This window comes from Rhinopithecus bieti, unplaced genomic scaffold, assembly GCF_001698545.2.
Source record: "Rhinopithecus bieti isolate Rb0 unplaced genomic scaffold, ASM169854v2 scaffold_13207, whole genome shotgun sequence".
NCBI classification, from domain to species: Eukaryota; Metazoa; Chordata; class Mammalia; order Primates; family Cercopithecidae; genus Rhinopithecus; species Rhinopithecus bieti.
Window position 1 is genome coordinate 4,426,757 of NW_016807866.1, and position 16,389 is coordinate 4,443,145.

At 44.2% G+C, this 16,389-nt stretch overlaps 1 protein-coding gene across 6 annotated transcripts in view; it reads right to left on the reverse strand.

The window, feature by feature from the left end:
- The window catches only part of RUNX1 (RUNX family transcription factor 1), a 276,912-nt gene extending 265,889 nt beyond the window's left edge, over nucleotides 1-11,023 (reverse strand). For 4 of the 6 annotated variants that reach the window (XM_017883951.1, XM_017883946.1, XM_017883950.1 and 1 more), the window contains exons 1-2: nucleotides 10,857-11,023; nucleotides 10,532-10,648 (exon numbers count right to left, since the gene is read on the reverse strand). In XM_017883951.1, coding sequence (XP_017739440.1) covers nucleotides 10,532-10,589 — 58 coding nt within the window. In that variant the 5' untranslated portion in view covers nucleotides 10,590-10,648; nucleotides 10,857-11,023. The other 2 variants (XM_017883945.1, XM_017883944.1) reach the window with 2 other exon arrangements.
- Between the last annotated feature and the right edge of the window lie 5,366 nt (nucleotides 11,024-16,389).

The following is a 16,389-nucleotide window of genomic DNA, read 5'->3' on the forward strand; positions in this document are numbered from 1 at the left end:
CTTTTAAAATTTCATTTTAATTTCCATTTGGAGGATGTATTTCATAATACACATACTGTAATTATATCAATACAGGAGTACAGCATATAATTTATAAGGAAATAACCATGCATAGATAGTGGGGCATGTGAAACCATATTTACTGATAGGTGGCAAGATCAAGAGTCTGGAAATGGCTGATGTTGAGCATTTCAGCAGTTTATGCTACACCTAGAGAAAGTTTCCTTGAATTCAGCACATCCTGGGGAGAAGTCCCAATGGATTCCCTAAGCATGTGAATTTTGAATGCTGGCCTCTGTGTGTGTGTGTGTGCGTGTGTGTGTGTGTGTGTGTGTGTGAGAGAGAGAGAGAGAGAGAGAGAGGGACCTTTATTTCTCCTGAGGCCACTTCTGAGCTTTGAATCAGGAGTGATGTGATCTTATATATCCCTGATGGGAATTATAGTTTGGGTTCCAATTTTTATACAAAGATGAAATCTCCCACTTCCAAGGGCTCCTTCCAGAGCTGAAGCCTGGCAGCCTTGACCAAGGCCATCTCTGAACCCTCTGCATGGAGGTGCACATTGGCTGTTGTGTTCATCCAGATTTTGCCCTAGACCCTCATCAAAACCAACCTGGTTAATTGTAACATTGCCGAAGGAGCCAGGTGCGCAGGCACATGGCGGGTGCTTAACCAAGGTGGTGCTGGATTTGGGGTAAGAGAACATCCAAAGGGCAGCAGGGGCCGGTTACTCCTATGGCAACTGCATTTCTAACACAGCTTAAGGATGTTCTTAATGACTTGGGGATTCATATACATTGCCCTGCCTAATGAGTTCACAAGGTGAAGGGATTTAACATGCAAAGGATTGTGGTATCTGAGCAATGCAAAGGGGAACTGAGGAGGATTAGGAGAAGTGTCTGCTAGTTATGTGGATGCTTGAATGGAATCCACCTCATAAATTCAGTGTCTGCAAAACTGTGGGTAACAGGAGCTGAGAAGACCTGGTTTCTCATTCTGACTCAGGCACCAACCAGCTGTGGAACCCTGGGCCAGTGAACCTCTCTGGTGCCCTAAGGTAGAGAAATGTATAAAAATCACTCCAGCCAAATATTCTGCTCTTCCTTTCTAGCAGTTTAAAAATATTTGTAATTATAGTTTTAACAAATAAATAGTTACATAATTTTAGATGCCAACTGAAACGATATAGAACTACATATATATAACTCTCTATATAACTTTATAACACAGCACATAAAACTTACAAAGCATCATGTAGACCAATGTCTTATGGTTCATATGTCTCATGGTTCATTTATTTTTTAAACAGATTTATTCACATCTGTAATACAATTATTTCTTTGTTTTGAATACAACCTGGAGGGAAGCATATGGGAGACACAGTCTTAAAAAAAAAAAAAAATGAAGTAATGATATGGAATGATTGACAGTTAGATAGAATTTTCATTGTCGGCACTTTTACTTCTTTATATGACCCTGCACCTTTCACAGTGCTAATATTTGTTTAAGGTTGCTTAACGTTGTTCCTCTCCTCTAGAACTCCGGAAGTAAAAGCCATTCTGATCTTTAGAAACAGTAGAATCAATAACAATAAATAATAATAAAATAGCAGCCTGAGTTTCTGTTCCTACCTGTCGATGCCTAAATAATTGCATTTTCACCCATTCACCCATTCGTTACACGAAAGGGGCTGGGATAAGAGAGAAGACTCCTGAAGAGGAGAACTACTTTTTCTCCTCCTTTTAGTTCCTCCCTATTCTTGCATGGGTTTTATACACATATGTGGTTTCAGATTTTATGAATTCTATACTTTCAAAGTGGGCGAATGTCAAGTTCAGCTGTGACTGTTAGCGAGCTGGATGAAGCTGCCCAGATGCAGCCTGCAGATGGTATGGAATGAGGGAGGGGCTCGGTGCACAGAGTTCAAAGGGCAAACAGAAGCTGTGTAAGAAAGTGCAGCAAACTGTGGTTGGTGTTAAAACTGCTTCTGGAAAAAATGGCACCAAAACCAATATATCTTAGTTAACCTAAATTATCTTTTGCACATTCTGGGGGCATTAATAAGAAACAAACATTGATAGCTACATATATTACAAAATTTTGCACAGAAAAAGGGAAAGTGCTTCTCTCTTGAGCAATGAGTGCCACTCTGACATTTTTAGTCTTCCTTAAAAATCTTACCCATGATGGGCCAGGCGCAGTGGCTCACACCTGTAATCCCAGCACTTTGGGAGGCTGAGGTGGGTGGATCACCAGGTCAGGAGATTGAGACCACCCTGGCTAACACAGTGAAACCCCATGTCTACTAAATATACAAAATTGGCTGGGCGTGGTGGCACGTGCCTGCCTGTAATCCCAGCTACTCAGGAGGCTGAGGCAGGAGAATGGCTGAACCCGGGAGGTGGAGATTGCAGTGAGCTGAGGTAGGGCCACTGCACTCCAGCCTGGTGACAGAGTTAGACTCCATCTAAAACAAAACAAAACGAAAACAAAACAAAACCCCACAACAAAACTCACCCACGATGGAATGTGACTATGGAATACCCAGCGGTGTGTTCAGAGTTCTGACTTCTGTTTGTTCTTTTTAACATACCCCGCCCCCGAATCTGGCAAGCTAACTGCTGCAAGATTTTTTGGTTCTTTCTTTAGGATCTACTAACAACAAAAAACATATATATGAAAACCTACACATTTTCCTTCAGAAGTATATGAGAGCTGATCAAGACCAATATATCTCCCAAGGGGAAGAGATGACAGAGGCTGCTCTGTGGTGTTGCTCTCAGGCTATATTTGATTTATTGCTCAAATCTTATTGTTTCATTCTCCACCCAAGACTAGCAAAGTTTTTTTGAGAAGTCACAGTCTCTACAGAGGGTATTCGAACGCCCAGGAGCAAAAGTTGGATGTTGGCAAAGAAAGTAAAAGTAGAATCTTTGCCACATGTTGGAGCTGCATAGTTCTCTTTCCCAATGGACATGTTTCAAGACTGAACATGTTGAGTATTTGATTTAGAATCAATTTAACATGAACTTCGCATTTACGCAAAGCAGCATCAGTCTTGAAATCAGCAGAGCCATCGAGCAAGCCCAACTAGCAAACTGAGATTTCTATTTGTGATGACTTTTTCCATTTGGGGCCCCAAAAATGTCTTGGGGAACTCACTGCTTAAAAAGAAGTCCATCAAAAAACAGACACATATGGACCATGGAATGGGAGGGCAGTGCTGCATACAAAATCAACAATTCTCTAAATGAACACCGATCTTGCAGAAAAACAAAATGAAAGCAAAACAAAAGAAATTTCTAATTTCAAGAGAAAACTGAATAACGACTTTCTTTTCATTCATCCTTTCTTTCTTTCTTTTCCTTTTTTTTTTTTTTAATGAAGCAATGACTTTCTCAGGCAGAAAGATTTGCATCCATGCAGAGGAAACAGACAGGGCCAGTAATTACAAAGCAAAAAGCATCTGTAACTTGCAGAAAGTCAACGTATGAATAAGTGTTTATAGCCAGATAGAGGGCAATTATCTGGTTATCTGTTTTTCATATTTCTATCAGAGATAAAATCATCTTTAGGGAAATTTGTGGAGGAGTCATTTTGAAAAGAAAGTTTCCCTCTTTTTTGTTAGGAAAAGAATTCTCTTAAAAATTAAAAACAGTTTTGGGAGGGCTGGGTGATGGGAGTTTTGAGAATTTAAAAGAGTGAGGAAGATGGCGTGGTGGGAAGCAACTATTTCCAGCTGCATCTATCACCCTCACAGCAAGGTGCAGTGGCTCTGATGCAAGCAACATTCCCATAGATACAGGCTGCCTGGTTTTCTGTTGCTCATTCTAAGGTGAGGAGAGGCTCAAGTGTGATTTGGGGCTTTGACACTGAAAAAAGGTGTGAACTTCGATCCATTTAACCAGCCTCCTGCCCCACCTCATCCCTTCTCCTATCCATTTTGCTTTCAGTGGGTCAAGAATAAATATTCACCCTTGGCATCCATCTGCAAATTCCAAGAGGGACTGAAGGAAGGACTTAAAGTTTCTCTGCATGTGTTTCCAAAGCCCAGCTGGCACAGAAAACAAATGATACAAAATATGGCTGAGAAAGCACAGCTTATCTTTGTCACCAGGTCTGGCAGATACGGCTCTGGGCTCACAAGACATCTGCTCCCAGCCACCTTCCTCTCTGCTTCCCTCCACTCTCCAGGCTGGAAAGTGACAATTCCATTGTCCTCAGTTCCCTCCAGCCAGAGGCTTGTGACCTCATTGTGGCCTAAGCAATATGTCAGCAAAAGTTTGCAGAGAAGGGCTTCCCTTCCTGAATAAAAATACCAGGCCCCACAAGAAGGAGTTGAGGCCTCCCATGTCCTTTCGGCCTGGACAGATCAGAGGTGCAGGCCATCGCTCCCTGGCCTCAGCATGGTGGGCCCAAAACATAGGAGTGTCCTGCGCCCCACCGTATCAGCCTGGACTGCTCACTTCAGAACTCTTGTACACCACACAGACCAGTGCCCGTCTGCTCAAGCCACTGTGCTCAGCTTTTCCCTATGTGCAGGCAAACATAATTTTCATGGGTAAACCTAAGCAAGAGCTTCACTCTCTTTCTGTCATTGCAATAAAATACATAATTTCTGTCATGTTTCGGATTTAGTGTTTATTCCTCCACCTTGGCTCCTTTCTGGCATCATTACTCAGTGTCATTGCAAGATGGGGGAGGGAGAGAAAGAGAGAGATTCAGAGAGCAAAGAGAGCACAGGACGTGTCTCCCCAGCAAAGAGTGAAGCCTGTGCAAGTGAGAGGAGTGTGTCTGAGCTTATTCTCCCAGCATGTTGAAGACGACAGGAGGTTTTGAGCCCTGTTTTGTGTTCAGGAGCCAGCCTGTGGTCTCTTAAAGCACTCCCTGATTGTGTTCATGGTCAGCAAAGATCTCAAAGGAAATGCTCCCTTTTTAACCACTCCAGGACATCCTAGTTATTATATTTTTTGAGGGGGAAAAGGCCAAAAAAGACATAACTCTTCGGCTTGGCTGGAGGCTTAGCGAAAAGGCTAAAGAAGGGGACTAGTGGCATCTGACGGGGAGGAACAGAGGAGGCCGAGAAACAAGAGTTGCAGAAAAAGTGTTTTGTACATTGTAATGTCTATTCAGGCACCAGAGTAGCTTCTGAAGATTTCTTGAAAAATGGGAGTTGGAGAAAACAATTGCAAAAATGAGGGAAAGTATCTTGCATGTGTGAAGTGATAGGAGAACTATTTTCTAACAGAAAATAAAATATTTTTAAGTGGCTTTGTGTTGTTAAGAAGATTTGTGATGTGTTTTACGGTACCTCTTTCCGATGCATGTAAAGATTTCCAACAGGAACTTGGTAATTTGGATGCAAGCTTGTCTAGAATATTATTAGCCCATTTTGCAGAACTCAAATGAGACACAAAGACATCTATTGACTCATCTAGGTCACTAGGAAGTTACCTGAGAAACTGAAAATTTGCTTGAGTTTCCTGTGTGGGCCTCCTCTGCTGCCTCCAACAAGACAAGCCATCAAAGCTACCTTCATGTCTGGGCTTTGACAAGAAACATGATCACAAGTGTCCCCAAGGAGCAGGGGAAATGGGAGGCTCTCAGAGGCCCAGAGAACCTGCTCATAGTTACACAGGAAAAATGGCTTTTTCCTTAAGAAGACGCTTGGAGAAAATAAAGCTACACCAGCAGTCTCAATGAAGAGAGATATCTCTGTTGTCCTTGTGTGTTCAGACCAAAGACTTAGCATGACATCGTGCCCCAACTAGCCTCTGTATTTAAAATCAAAACTTGTTAAGTTGAATTTCATAAAGGGCTCTTGCTCTTTCTCCACAAGGAAGGGAGGCTGACCTGCTGTTGAAAAGCCCTTAGGGTGAGTTACCCACCGCCATCCTTGCCCATGTGGGATCCTGCAGCTCTAACTTTGCCCAGGCTGTACTCTCAGCCTAGATCACTCTTCCTTCTTTTCTTTGTTCCCACCTTCCCCTCCTCCAACTCCTGTGCCCGTCTCTCCAGCGAGCCTCCTGTAATGTCCTCCAGGACATTGTGACCTCTCCCTCCCTAGAGCAGACAGGGGTTGACTGGCTGCCATCTTAGATAACTGAACATTGATAGCCACCATTCAGATTTATTGCTTACTTTATATGGCTGGGCAAAGCACCTTACACAGATTAATTCGGACCGCACAGCTACCTTAATAACAGGTACTATTGCTACCCTTACTCTGCAGATGAGGAAACTAAGGCTCAAGAGAGAAGTTCTATATGCTATTTGATGAAAGTCAGAAAAAAGTAAAGAAAGAAAAGGCCATCACTGTGTCATCTGAGCACATTCCCTGCACGCACCTCCTGTCATTGCTTTCTCTAATATCAGGTGCTCTTATTCCTCCAGACTCTTCCCTCTAGGCCCTGGGCTCCTTATTAAAGTCTGTGTGTGCAGAGCAGCCGTGCAGCCCTCCTCTGTCCCAGCATCTCACCAGGCTTGATTTTTCAGTAAAGGGCTACATCTTTTCTGAGCACACCTTTCAGATCCATTTTGAGAGAATGTAGGAACGTCTCAGCTACTCATTTGCTTTCAAAAGCTCAAAAAGGCTCCTTGCCATTCAGAATCAGGTCAGCTGCTGCTTCCAAAGGTGCTTCTGCTACTGGTTGCTCCGTGCCCCTGTACTCGGTGTGTGAGCAGCTGTGGGGCCTCCTACAGCCCCCTAAACCCCACTAGCAAAGTGAGTCTGAAGTACAAAGACAATCCTCCTCAAGAAAGCAGAGCCAAGAGATGGTTTCTTTGGGGGAACCGCCATTTGCTCTTTTAACATTTAAACATTTCAAAATTACTTGTCATTTTCTAAAGCTTCTTGGCGTGCAAAAAGTCTAAATGGCAAAGGCATGATTGTGAGTTTAGATAGTTTTATCACACCTTTTTTTTATAGTTTCAAAATGTATGGGCAGTTTCAGATGTGAAACTCCATCTCACAAATGAGGAACTAGAGTCTGATTCTTCAACATCCAGGAGAGCAGCCAGGATGCCCCATCCCACAGTTTCCTTGTGGGCCAGGGTGAGTCAGATTTGCTAAGACCCACTGTTAGGGACTGCACTGTGTCTCCCCAGAATTAATACATTGAAGTCCTAACCCCAAAGTGCTCATAATTTGCCTCTATTTGGACATAGGGTTCTACAATGATGTCATTAGGCTAGCCCCAATACAATGCAATTAGTATCCTTATAAGAAGAGATTAGGATACAGCACACACAGAGGGATAACCATGTGATGAAACAGGGAGAAGGCAGCTTTCTGCAAAACCAAGGAGAGAGGCCTCACCAGAAACCAGCCTTGCCGACACCTTGATCTCAGACCTCCAGCCTGCCTCCAGAACTGTCTGAAAATAAATTTCTGTGGCTTAAGCCTGAACTCTTAAGATCTTTAGATCTTAAGAGTTCAGGCAAGCCAGAAGAAGTGTCTCAATAAATATTCTTCTGAAAAGAGCGGCAAGCTGATGCTTAGAGAAGAACTTACTTTATATATGCAGCTTTGTACTCGGCAATTCCCTTTGAAAGACTGCTTCAGTGGGGTAAACTTGAACCACTGAGAAGAGAAGCAGGGAGTCGGTCTCGCTGAGATTTTTACCTGTGGTTCTAGGAACGCAGAGGCATGTGAGTGTTCAGGCTTTGCATAGACCACTAAGCCACTTCTAAGAACAAGGCTACCTGAGCCATTTTGCAAAAATACGTACATGCCGAGGCTTTTCCTCTCCACACCTACCTCAGCTCTTTCTGCCGACACACTGCACTTTTCAAGGGAACCCAAGTTTGGGTTCAGCAAGAATTTTACATTGCACACCATGTGTGATAATTCCAGGAAATTTCAATCGCATCTTGTCTTCTTTCCTAAGCAAATTCGGTGGGAACCTGGTGTGGTGTGATAGAAAAAGCCCCGAGTTTTCTGTGGTAGACCACATCAATTTCATGTGCCAGTCTCTCAGACTCCGGCTTGCCTCTCTCAAGGAAGGGAACAATGGTTTGCTTGGGTTCACTCCTCTCTTTCCCCCCATTTCCACATGGGTATCTGGCTAAAAATGAGTTACAGGTTTCCTTCTGTGAGAATTGCATGGGCTGATAAAGTACCATCCCGGGAAGAAAACAAAGATGCTGTCTTCCCTTTCGGCTCACAGTTGCCGTTGGGGAGGGAACACACGTTGTAAATTATAGGCAGCCAGAAGTGACCGCATTGACCACTGCGAGTGGCCCAGCTATGGCAACAGGCTGAGAACTCTGGGGGAAAGCCATTTGTTGGCAGGGATGGTGGTTCTTCTAGCATCAGGCTCTAAGATGATGACCAAACGGTACCAAAAGAAATGATATTTTGCCCCCTCTCCGGCTCTGGTGAATGATGTGGACAGCTAACCTGGACAATTTAAACCTTTCTGTTGATGGATCACTTGGATGCAATTAACCAGGAAATTGCCAAGATTTCACCTGGCCCTCTGATAGTAAATCTCAATATTATATTATCAAATTAGAGATTCTAAAGAACCCTGAGTTCCTTTCACTGAAAGGAAGGAGTGGAAAAACCTTTCCAGATTAGCTCTTTTGAGTCTTGTGAGCTCAGGCCCCTCCCTACACTGCCCCCGTGAAAACTAACCGACCCTCGTTCCTAATCAAGGGCAGGTCAGCAGAGTGTCCATTGGGCACAGGAGCCCTGGGCTTGTCCAGGAGACAGCAGCACTCCTGCTATTTCCTGATGTCTGCACAGGTCACCGTGTCCCTCACCATCTTTGCTGTTGGCCAGTAAGGAGAGCCCAGGGGCCAGCACTGCACACTGAAATCCAACCTACTGCTCAATGGAATGCTTAAAAATTTCCTGAATCTGCCTTCCTGAGTTGATAAAATAGGAAACAATACACGTTCCGAGGGGGTATTGAAAGTGGAGTAAAGTCAGGAAGATCTTTTCTTCTGTTATTCAACAAATATTGCTTCCTCTGCTTGTTAGCAGCCCAGAGGAAACGCAGCCAGGGAGCCGTTTGCAGCTTTTTACCAGTGGCCGGTGTGTCTGTGTTACCAACAGAACAACGCTGCAAGACTAGTGACTAATGCATGTCTGCATGATTCAACTTCACTAAAATTCCCTCTGCTGCCAGTAAAGAAGCACTTGAAAACTCTTTAATTTGAAACTTGAGCTTGGTTAATGACTTGCTTTCTTCTCTTTCCCTTTAACTTCTCTCTTGCCATCCCCAACACACACACACACACACACACACACTCTCTCTCTCTCTCTCTCTCTCTCTCTCTCTCTCTCGTCAAGTTTTTTTAATATCAGGGACCCGGAAACACAGAGCCCTGTGCATTCACAATAGCATTTGCTGTGATAAAGTGACTGGCAAACCCTCTGCATTCCCCTGCTCACTTAGCTGTATGAATAAATAATGAGTCACAGATACTATTTGGGTGCTCAAGAGAGTCTGTAGCCAGAAAATTAATTATTCTTCTATCCCAGCCCACTCCATCTCGGCTTTGCCAAACCATCAAGAAACACTTTGCAGGCACTGGTCAGAGTGCGTGCCCCGATGCACACGGCAATGCCTTTGTGACATTTTATGTTATTATTTTTGTTTGTTTAAGCACAGCCCTCTTTTACCACGAAAGATACACAAAACACACAGGCACACACACACTCACACACTCACAGCTCAACCACAGCTTTGTGCATTTCAAGAGGCTGGTTTCAAAAATGGAGACAGGTTTTCCACCCTGGCTGTTCCTATTCATAAGCCTGTAATCTAACGACTTCAGCTGTGAGAATGCTTAACTTAGGAACCTTCTTCATTGCCGTTTTCCAGAGAGACCTCAGTATGCCACAGTCCGCTTCCTTTCTCTCTTGAAAGATGCTGGCCGTCTGTTTGCATTGAGGCTACAAGGAAAAACAGCACAGCCCTGTGCTGATGATTTTAACCTAACCAAGTCTGTCAGGCTCCTGTACTCTCTGCCTTGAGACAGCTGCCTTGCCACTTTGGCCCTGAAGTCACCAGGCTGGTGCAAGGCTATCTGAGAGCCTCCACCTCCTGCCCCACACTGGCACCAGCCCTCCTGGCTGGCTTTGTGCATGTGCCTGCTAAGCCCCAGGGCAGGCTGCATTCTGGGCCACACAGCATGCCGAGTTCAGGATAACTCAGACACAGTCGTTCTGGGCAAGGGACAGCAAACTAAAACCCAGGGAGCTTCGTGCAAGCTTCGTAATCTCTAAGCCTTTAAACAAGACCAGCACAACTTACTCACACTTGACAAAGTTCTCACGCACCGACTGAACACTCCAACAGCGTAACTAAGTATTTATTAAAACATTTCTGAAGAGCTTCCATCTGATGAGTAAGTAATCCAATAGCCTTGTAATCATATGCCTCAGTTTGAATTCCTCCCACAAACCAGACAGGGAACCGGCAGGCACCGAGGTATCTCTGCACCGAGGTGAAACAGGCTGCCATTTCATTACAGGCAAAGCTGAGCAAAAGTAGATATTACAAGACCAGCATGTACTCACCTCTCATGAAGCACTGTGGGTACGAAGGAAATGACTCAAATATGCTGTCTGAAGCCATCGCTTCCTCCTGAAAATGCACCCTCTTCTGAAGGTGGGGGACTCAGTGATTTCTTTTACCTTCAGAGCGAAAACCAAGACAGGTCACTGTTTCACCCTCACCCTTCTAGCCCTACATCTCTCTTTCTTTTCCCCCCTGCTGGATACCTCTGGGACTCCCCAAGCCCTATTAAAAAATGCACCTTTGTAAAAACAAATATTCAAATTGTTAAAGATTAAAAAAAAAAGAAAGCCAGCGCCGCCTTGGCTGTGGGTTGGTGATGCTTACCACGCTGCGAAACCCTGTGGTTTGCATTCAGTGTGATTCGTCCTGCCTGCTGACCACTGTGCTGGGTTCAGACTTCTGACACTGCCAGGCTACCCAACTTGTGGTTCTGTGGTTGTTTATGAGGCCCAAAGAAGTTTTCACACAACCCAAATTACAAATTTAACTGTTCCCCTTTCCACAGCCCATCTCAATTGGTTCTTGCCGATCACGTGACTTCAGTGATGTCAATTTTTTTTTTTCCTTTCTGAGCAATGCCCTTCCTTCCCTCCACCTGCCCTCCCCCAGGCTGTGCAAGAAAATAGCCGAGTAGACTTTGCAAGAGGGGGGATGTAGAAAAAAGTGACTCAGTCACTTATTATATCTCAATGGTCTTTGCTGATTTAGTACAACTCGGCTCCTGTTGTTATTTGTGGTTTTTGGAACTACTGATTATTTTGATAAAGATTTCATTGCTGCTTATTCAATAGTAATTCAACGCTGGCATCAAGCCGCTGCTCCGACAGGATGTGGATCCCATCATTTAAAATGCTAGGCATCAGCTCCGGGAGAGTTAAGTGCTTGGTAAAGTCTATCATGGCATAAGTGAAACTATAAAAGGGAAAATAAATAAAAGAAATATTTTGTGAGAGTCTGACCCCTACAACGGGCTGGCAACTCACAGGTATTTTAAAGCCCAGGAAAGGAAAAGAATTTTACTTTTGAAATAAAAAGACTATTTTAATGACACTAAAATTATGTGGTTTTATTCCCCCTAAATGGACAACTTTAGTATGTATCTCAGTAAAGAGATAAAATCATAGTACACTCTTAACACACAGACACACACACACACACACACGCAAATTAGGAAGCTAAAGGAAAACAAAGCAAAGAGAATTTCTGTATTTGGGACAAAGCAGTGGTTATCTGCAGCTGTTTATTTGTGTTGTCACTTGGGAAGGCTCCCTGCATTGCCTTTCTCTAGTTCAATTCAAATGAATAGGCTAATTTACACCTGTAGGTAAAACTACACTTTGAGCACATGAGGATCTCACAATAGAAGGGGAACCAGGAGAAGACGCTTCTCCTGGGGCTGACTAATGAATATTATATAGCGCGTCCTCTACCTTAGAAAGACATGCCTGTTTGAAGATGCTAAAAATGGGACAATTTTGTAAGTGGGCAAACCACTGTAGTCACACGTATTTCATTTTCGGGCTCCACTGGCTTTACTTGCTGACAAACAAAACGTCATTTTGTTTTGTAGTTCCAAGATGAAGAAAGACTTATTTTCCTAATTAACTACCTCATTCATTCTGCTCTGCTCTGCCTATATCCGCCATAGCACTCTGTGTACTTGAAATTTCGACACACAGGGTCAACAGAACCTGTGTGATGATGGGTTGTAAATGCCAGTCCTGGATTCTAAGTTGCAGTAGCCAGCACAGGACTTCAGAAAAGCTGAACTCCCACAACACTCCCTCGGTTTTCCCTCATCCACTTAATCACACACACAAAGACACACAATGATAGTAGCTTCCATGGCACAAGCCTTTCAAAAGGAACAGACACAATTTTTACTTACTCCTGTTTTGACTAAAGCAGGAATTGAAACTCAACAGACCGCTTTCTCTTACACTTGTGAGAAGTTAGCTGGCCACATGTTGACACTTTGCTAACATCTAAAAAAGAATAATAATGCTACATCTCCTGTATGAGGCTCATGAATCTTTATGTGATGCGTGTTTCATACCCCTTCTCAGTGCAAATCCCCTGTGAACACAATGAACATAATGAGCCTGTGTTGTTACCCTCCCTAATAAAGTCAAGCCTGAGTTGAACCCCAAACCAGGTTCATTTTTCTCTCCCACACTTAATATTCCCTGGAAGGGCCCTAAGAGCTGAGGATTGTAACGTGCAGCTGCCACTGCAGAGTCAACTCACACTTCATAATGACTTAGCAATTCAAGGGGCCGTGCAGAATATCCTTGGGAGATTTAATATTAGAAACTCCCCAGATGCTTTCAGCCTTAGGTGTACAGATGCTTGGGAGGAGGGCTTGGATGTGGCAGTGAACGGCCCGAATTCTCAACTTTTCTCTTTGGGCCTAGCTCTAGCCAGATATCTATACTTCCAGTGGGGTCTTCGTAGGACAGGTTAGAGTGTAAAGACACTCTAAGGCTGGGGCTCGTTGAAGCCTCACTATATGCTGTCATCTTCGGGGCTGAGGTTTCAATGGGGCACCAGGGGGCAGAATACAAAGGCCTGCACACTGGCCCTGCACGGCCTTCCCGGGCGGGGTTAACAGCCACAGCAGCCGCAGCATAACTTCGCAGCTTGGTGAGGCAACAGTTGGAGCTTTTTCTGGGCACCCTCCAGGTCATGACAATAAGTAAAGCCTCAGCCAGCTGCTGGTGAACTTGGCCTTACCACTTCCCTAGGAGCCCAAGACAAAAGGGCACGTTTGTCATCAATGAACCGCCTGGAAAAATGCTTAATCCTATCTTAACTATAACTGGTTAGGATTCTCTAAGTTTGTGTATTGACCCACACCCTCTGTCCTAGTTCCTGCAAGTGACTCAGACCCTGGGCTTCTGGCTTGGGAATTGTACCCAAGTGGCTGCAGTGGACTGTGGCTTTGCCAAGGAATTGGATGACAGTTTTCATTCTCGCTTAGATTGGCTGCAGCTTCTAAATGCCACCATGGGTTGGGGGGCGGGGTGGGGAGAAAAATGCTCAGGTGTCTTTTTTAATGGCCCTGTGAAAATACCAGCAAGGATGGAAAGATGTTTTGCTGCATAACCCTGTAATTAATGTATAGACTTCTGTGTGCAGTCCAATCCAATTAAAGTACCCTCTGTTAGGGATTTTCATTACATGATTGCCGCACGCTGTCTCTGAACTCCACATGTCTATTATAAAGTAGATTCTATGGCCAGAAAATGGAGGCAGAGATGGACCACCCAAATTGGATGGACTCTAAAATCCCAGGAGGACAATGCTATTGAATTTTTTCTATGTGGCCTGGATTTTCCTTATTTTCTAAATCTGTTTTCTAACAGAGGTCCTAGCCAGAAACTTCCATGCTATGATGACAATGAGGTCAGGGATGAGTTTTAAATTGGGACGTAGACATCAAAGCTTCATGGGATGACTATAACCTGCTTTTGGCAAATCCAATGGTTTGAGATAGCTAGGGAGTCCTAGAGGCCCAGCTGTTACAGATGTTCTTTCCTGGACACTCCTGATGGTGCCCACACAGGACACATCTCTCTTCCACACAAGCCTCTCACTTCTTTAGATAAAGGTGCAATTCAAATTTAAGCTACCCAAGACTTTATTTTACAGTCAAGCAAGAGTTTCAGTATTTACTTCTTTTTTTTTGTTTTTTCTTGGGGCAGAGTCTTGCTCTGTCGCCCAGACTGAAGTGCAGTGGTGCGATCTCGGCTCACTGCAAGCTCCACCTCCTGGGTTCACGCCATTCTCCTGCCTCAGCCTCCTGAGTAGCTGGGACGACAGGTGCTCACTACCACGCCCAGCTAATTTTTTGTATTTTTAGTAGAGACAGAGTTTCACCGTGTTAGCCAGGATGGTCTCGATCTCCTGACCTTGTGATCTGCCCACCTCAGCCTCCCAAAGTGCTGGGATCACAGGGGTGAGCCACTGCGCCCGGCCTCAGTATTTACTTCCTAACCTTTCCTAGATGAAGATGTATTGTTGGGGAAATACCATTCCAAAAGGACAAAAGAAAGAAAAAAGGCAGACACTGAAACCAACCTGTCACTTGAATGTGATGTAATGATATGAAGAGAAGCTAGTGAGAATTATTTCAAAGGAAAGAGCTTCAATGGCTTCCTCCTCTACTAGCGGACTGTGGGTTAGCAGTGTCGATGGCACCCAGGAACTTGTTGGGATTCTGCATCGTGGGCTGTATCCCAGGCCTACTGAATGAGAATCTGTATTTTTACAGTTCCTCGGGTGATTCCTATACCCATTAAAGTTTGAGAAGCATTGCTGAGGAAAGCCTTGCATCTACTGGAATTTAGTAAAGAAATAATAACATAGTAAGTGTTTACGTTCTTTGAGATGTCTTTTTCTTCCTTTGAGCTTTCTGAAACTTTTCTACTTGGTTGCTCTGACATAATTTTGTAAGCCCTGGATGTTTCTAGACAGCAGAAACCCACAAGAGGCAAGGCTCATGTCCTCTAAGGTAGCATTTTCTTGGATTGTCACTCGGACCTCTCATTTCAAGTGCCGCGTTTGGGTCAAGTTTACAGTTTGAGGTTTGACACACAATGTAGGGAGGCTCCCCGTGTGCTCCATCTGCCTAGCTGGTGGCCATGTGTATATAAACAGAAGGCTTTTTCCTCTGGGGGCACCAGACTCTCAGTTTTCACCTAGTCTGCAGTTTGGAAACACATTAATCCGGTGAGTTCTTCCAGACACCCAGCACGTGTCCACGTGGCAGGCAGCGTCGCAGGTGGCCTTGCAGTCCCGCCATGGGCTGTCCCCCTCCCCGAGGGTTGCCTGGCCCCACTCTCCAGCCACTGCCTTGCCGAGGTCATGCCCTGCTTTGCTGCAAAAGAAGGGGCCCACTCTTGAATTGTGCTTCCTTGGAAGAGCCAAGCCTCCCAGGTTCCAGAGGCTCCATTTGTGCAGGCACCCAGGGGTTTGGCTACTTCTCTCAGATGCATCTGGGTCCTTTCAGGCTGCTCTGGGCCAGAAAGCTTGTTTAAAATAGCTTCTCCTTACAGAGTTTTGGCCCTTCTGCTTCTGGTGGCATTTGAAACCAGGAGGGTAAAACTGGAAAACTTAAACAAACCCTCTTTGAATGTTAGAAATGTTCAGCATTCGAGGTTTGGTCAAATGATGGAAAACATTCCGAGTTGGTACTGAACTTTCCAGCCAGTTCCTCCAACCTGAGGCTAATTATAGCCTGAGATCCAGGCAGGGAAAGCAAAGGGAAATGAGGAAACTAAAATTACTTGAAGTTAGAGAAGCCAGAATTCATATTGGTTAGATAGTGTGAAATTCAATACTTCGGTTTATGTGGCAAATAATGGTTAATGTCCCAAGTCTGATCAAAGCATCTGGATTCAGGAACTTTGGACTCTTATTGAAATGCTGCTTCTTTTCCCTGGGGTAGGCAAATTACCAAACTTTCACATGACTATTTAGAAACTAAAGCATAATACTGCCTTTTTCACGGGGATGCTGTGAGGATCAGTAACTGGACTATGCAAAGTGGTTTTGAATGGAATAAGAAAGAGATCTGTGGTTGATATTTCAATATGGAAACATCCAATATGTGAATTTTAATATTTGCACTTGCCAGGGATTATAAAGGCATGGCTTTAGGGCCCTAACTGAGAGGACCCAGTAGGATCGAGTTGAAAATACCTTCTGTAGTTAATGCTACAGAGATCTTTAGTATTCACCACTTAATTTTTGAATTAAATGCTCTTTTGAAAAAGTAATATTCAGCTCTACAGATTCAGGCTAAAATTATTTCAGATCCTCAAAATGTCCAAATCAAATAAAAATATCCACTCAC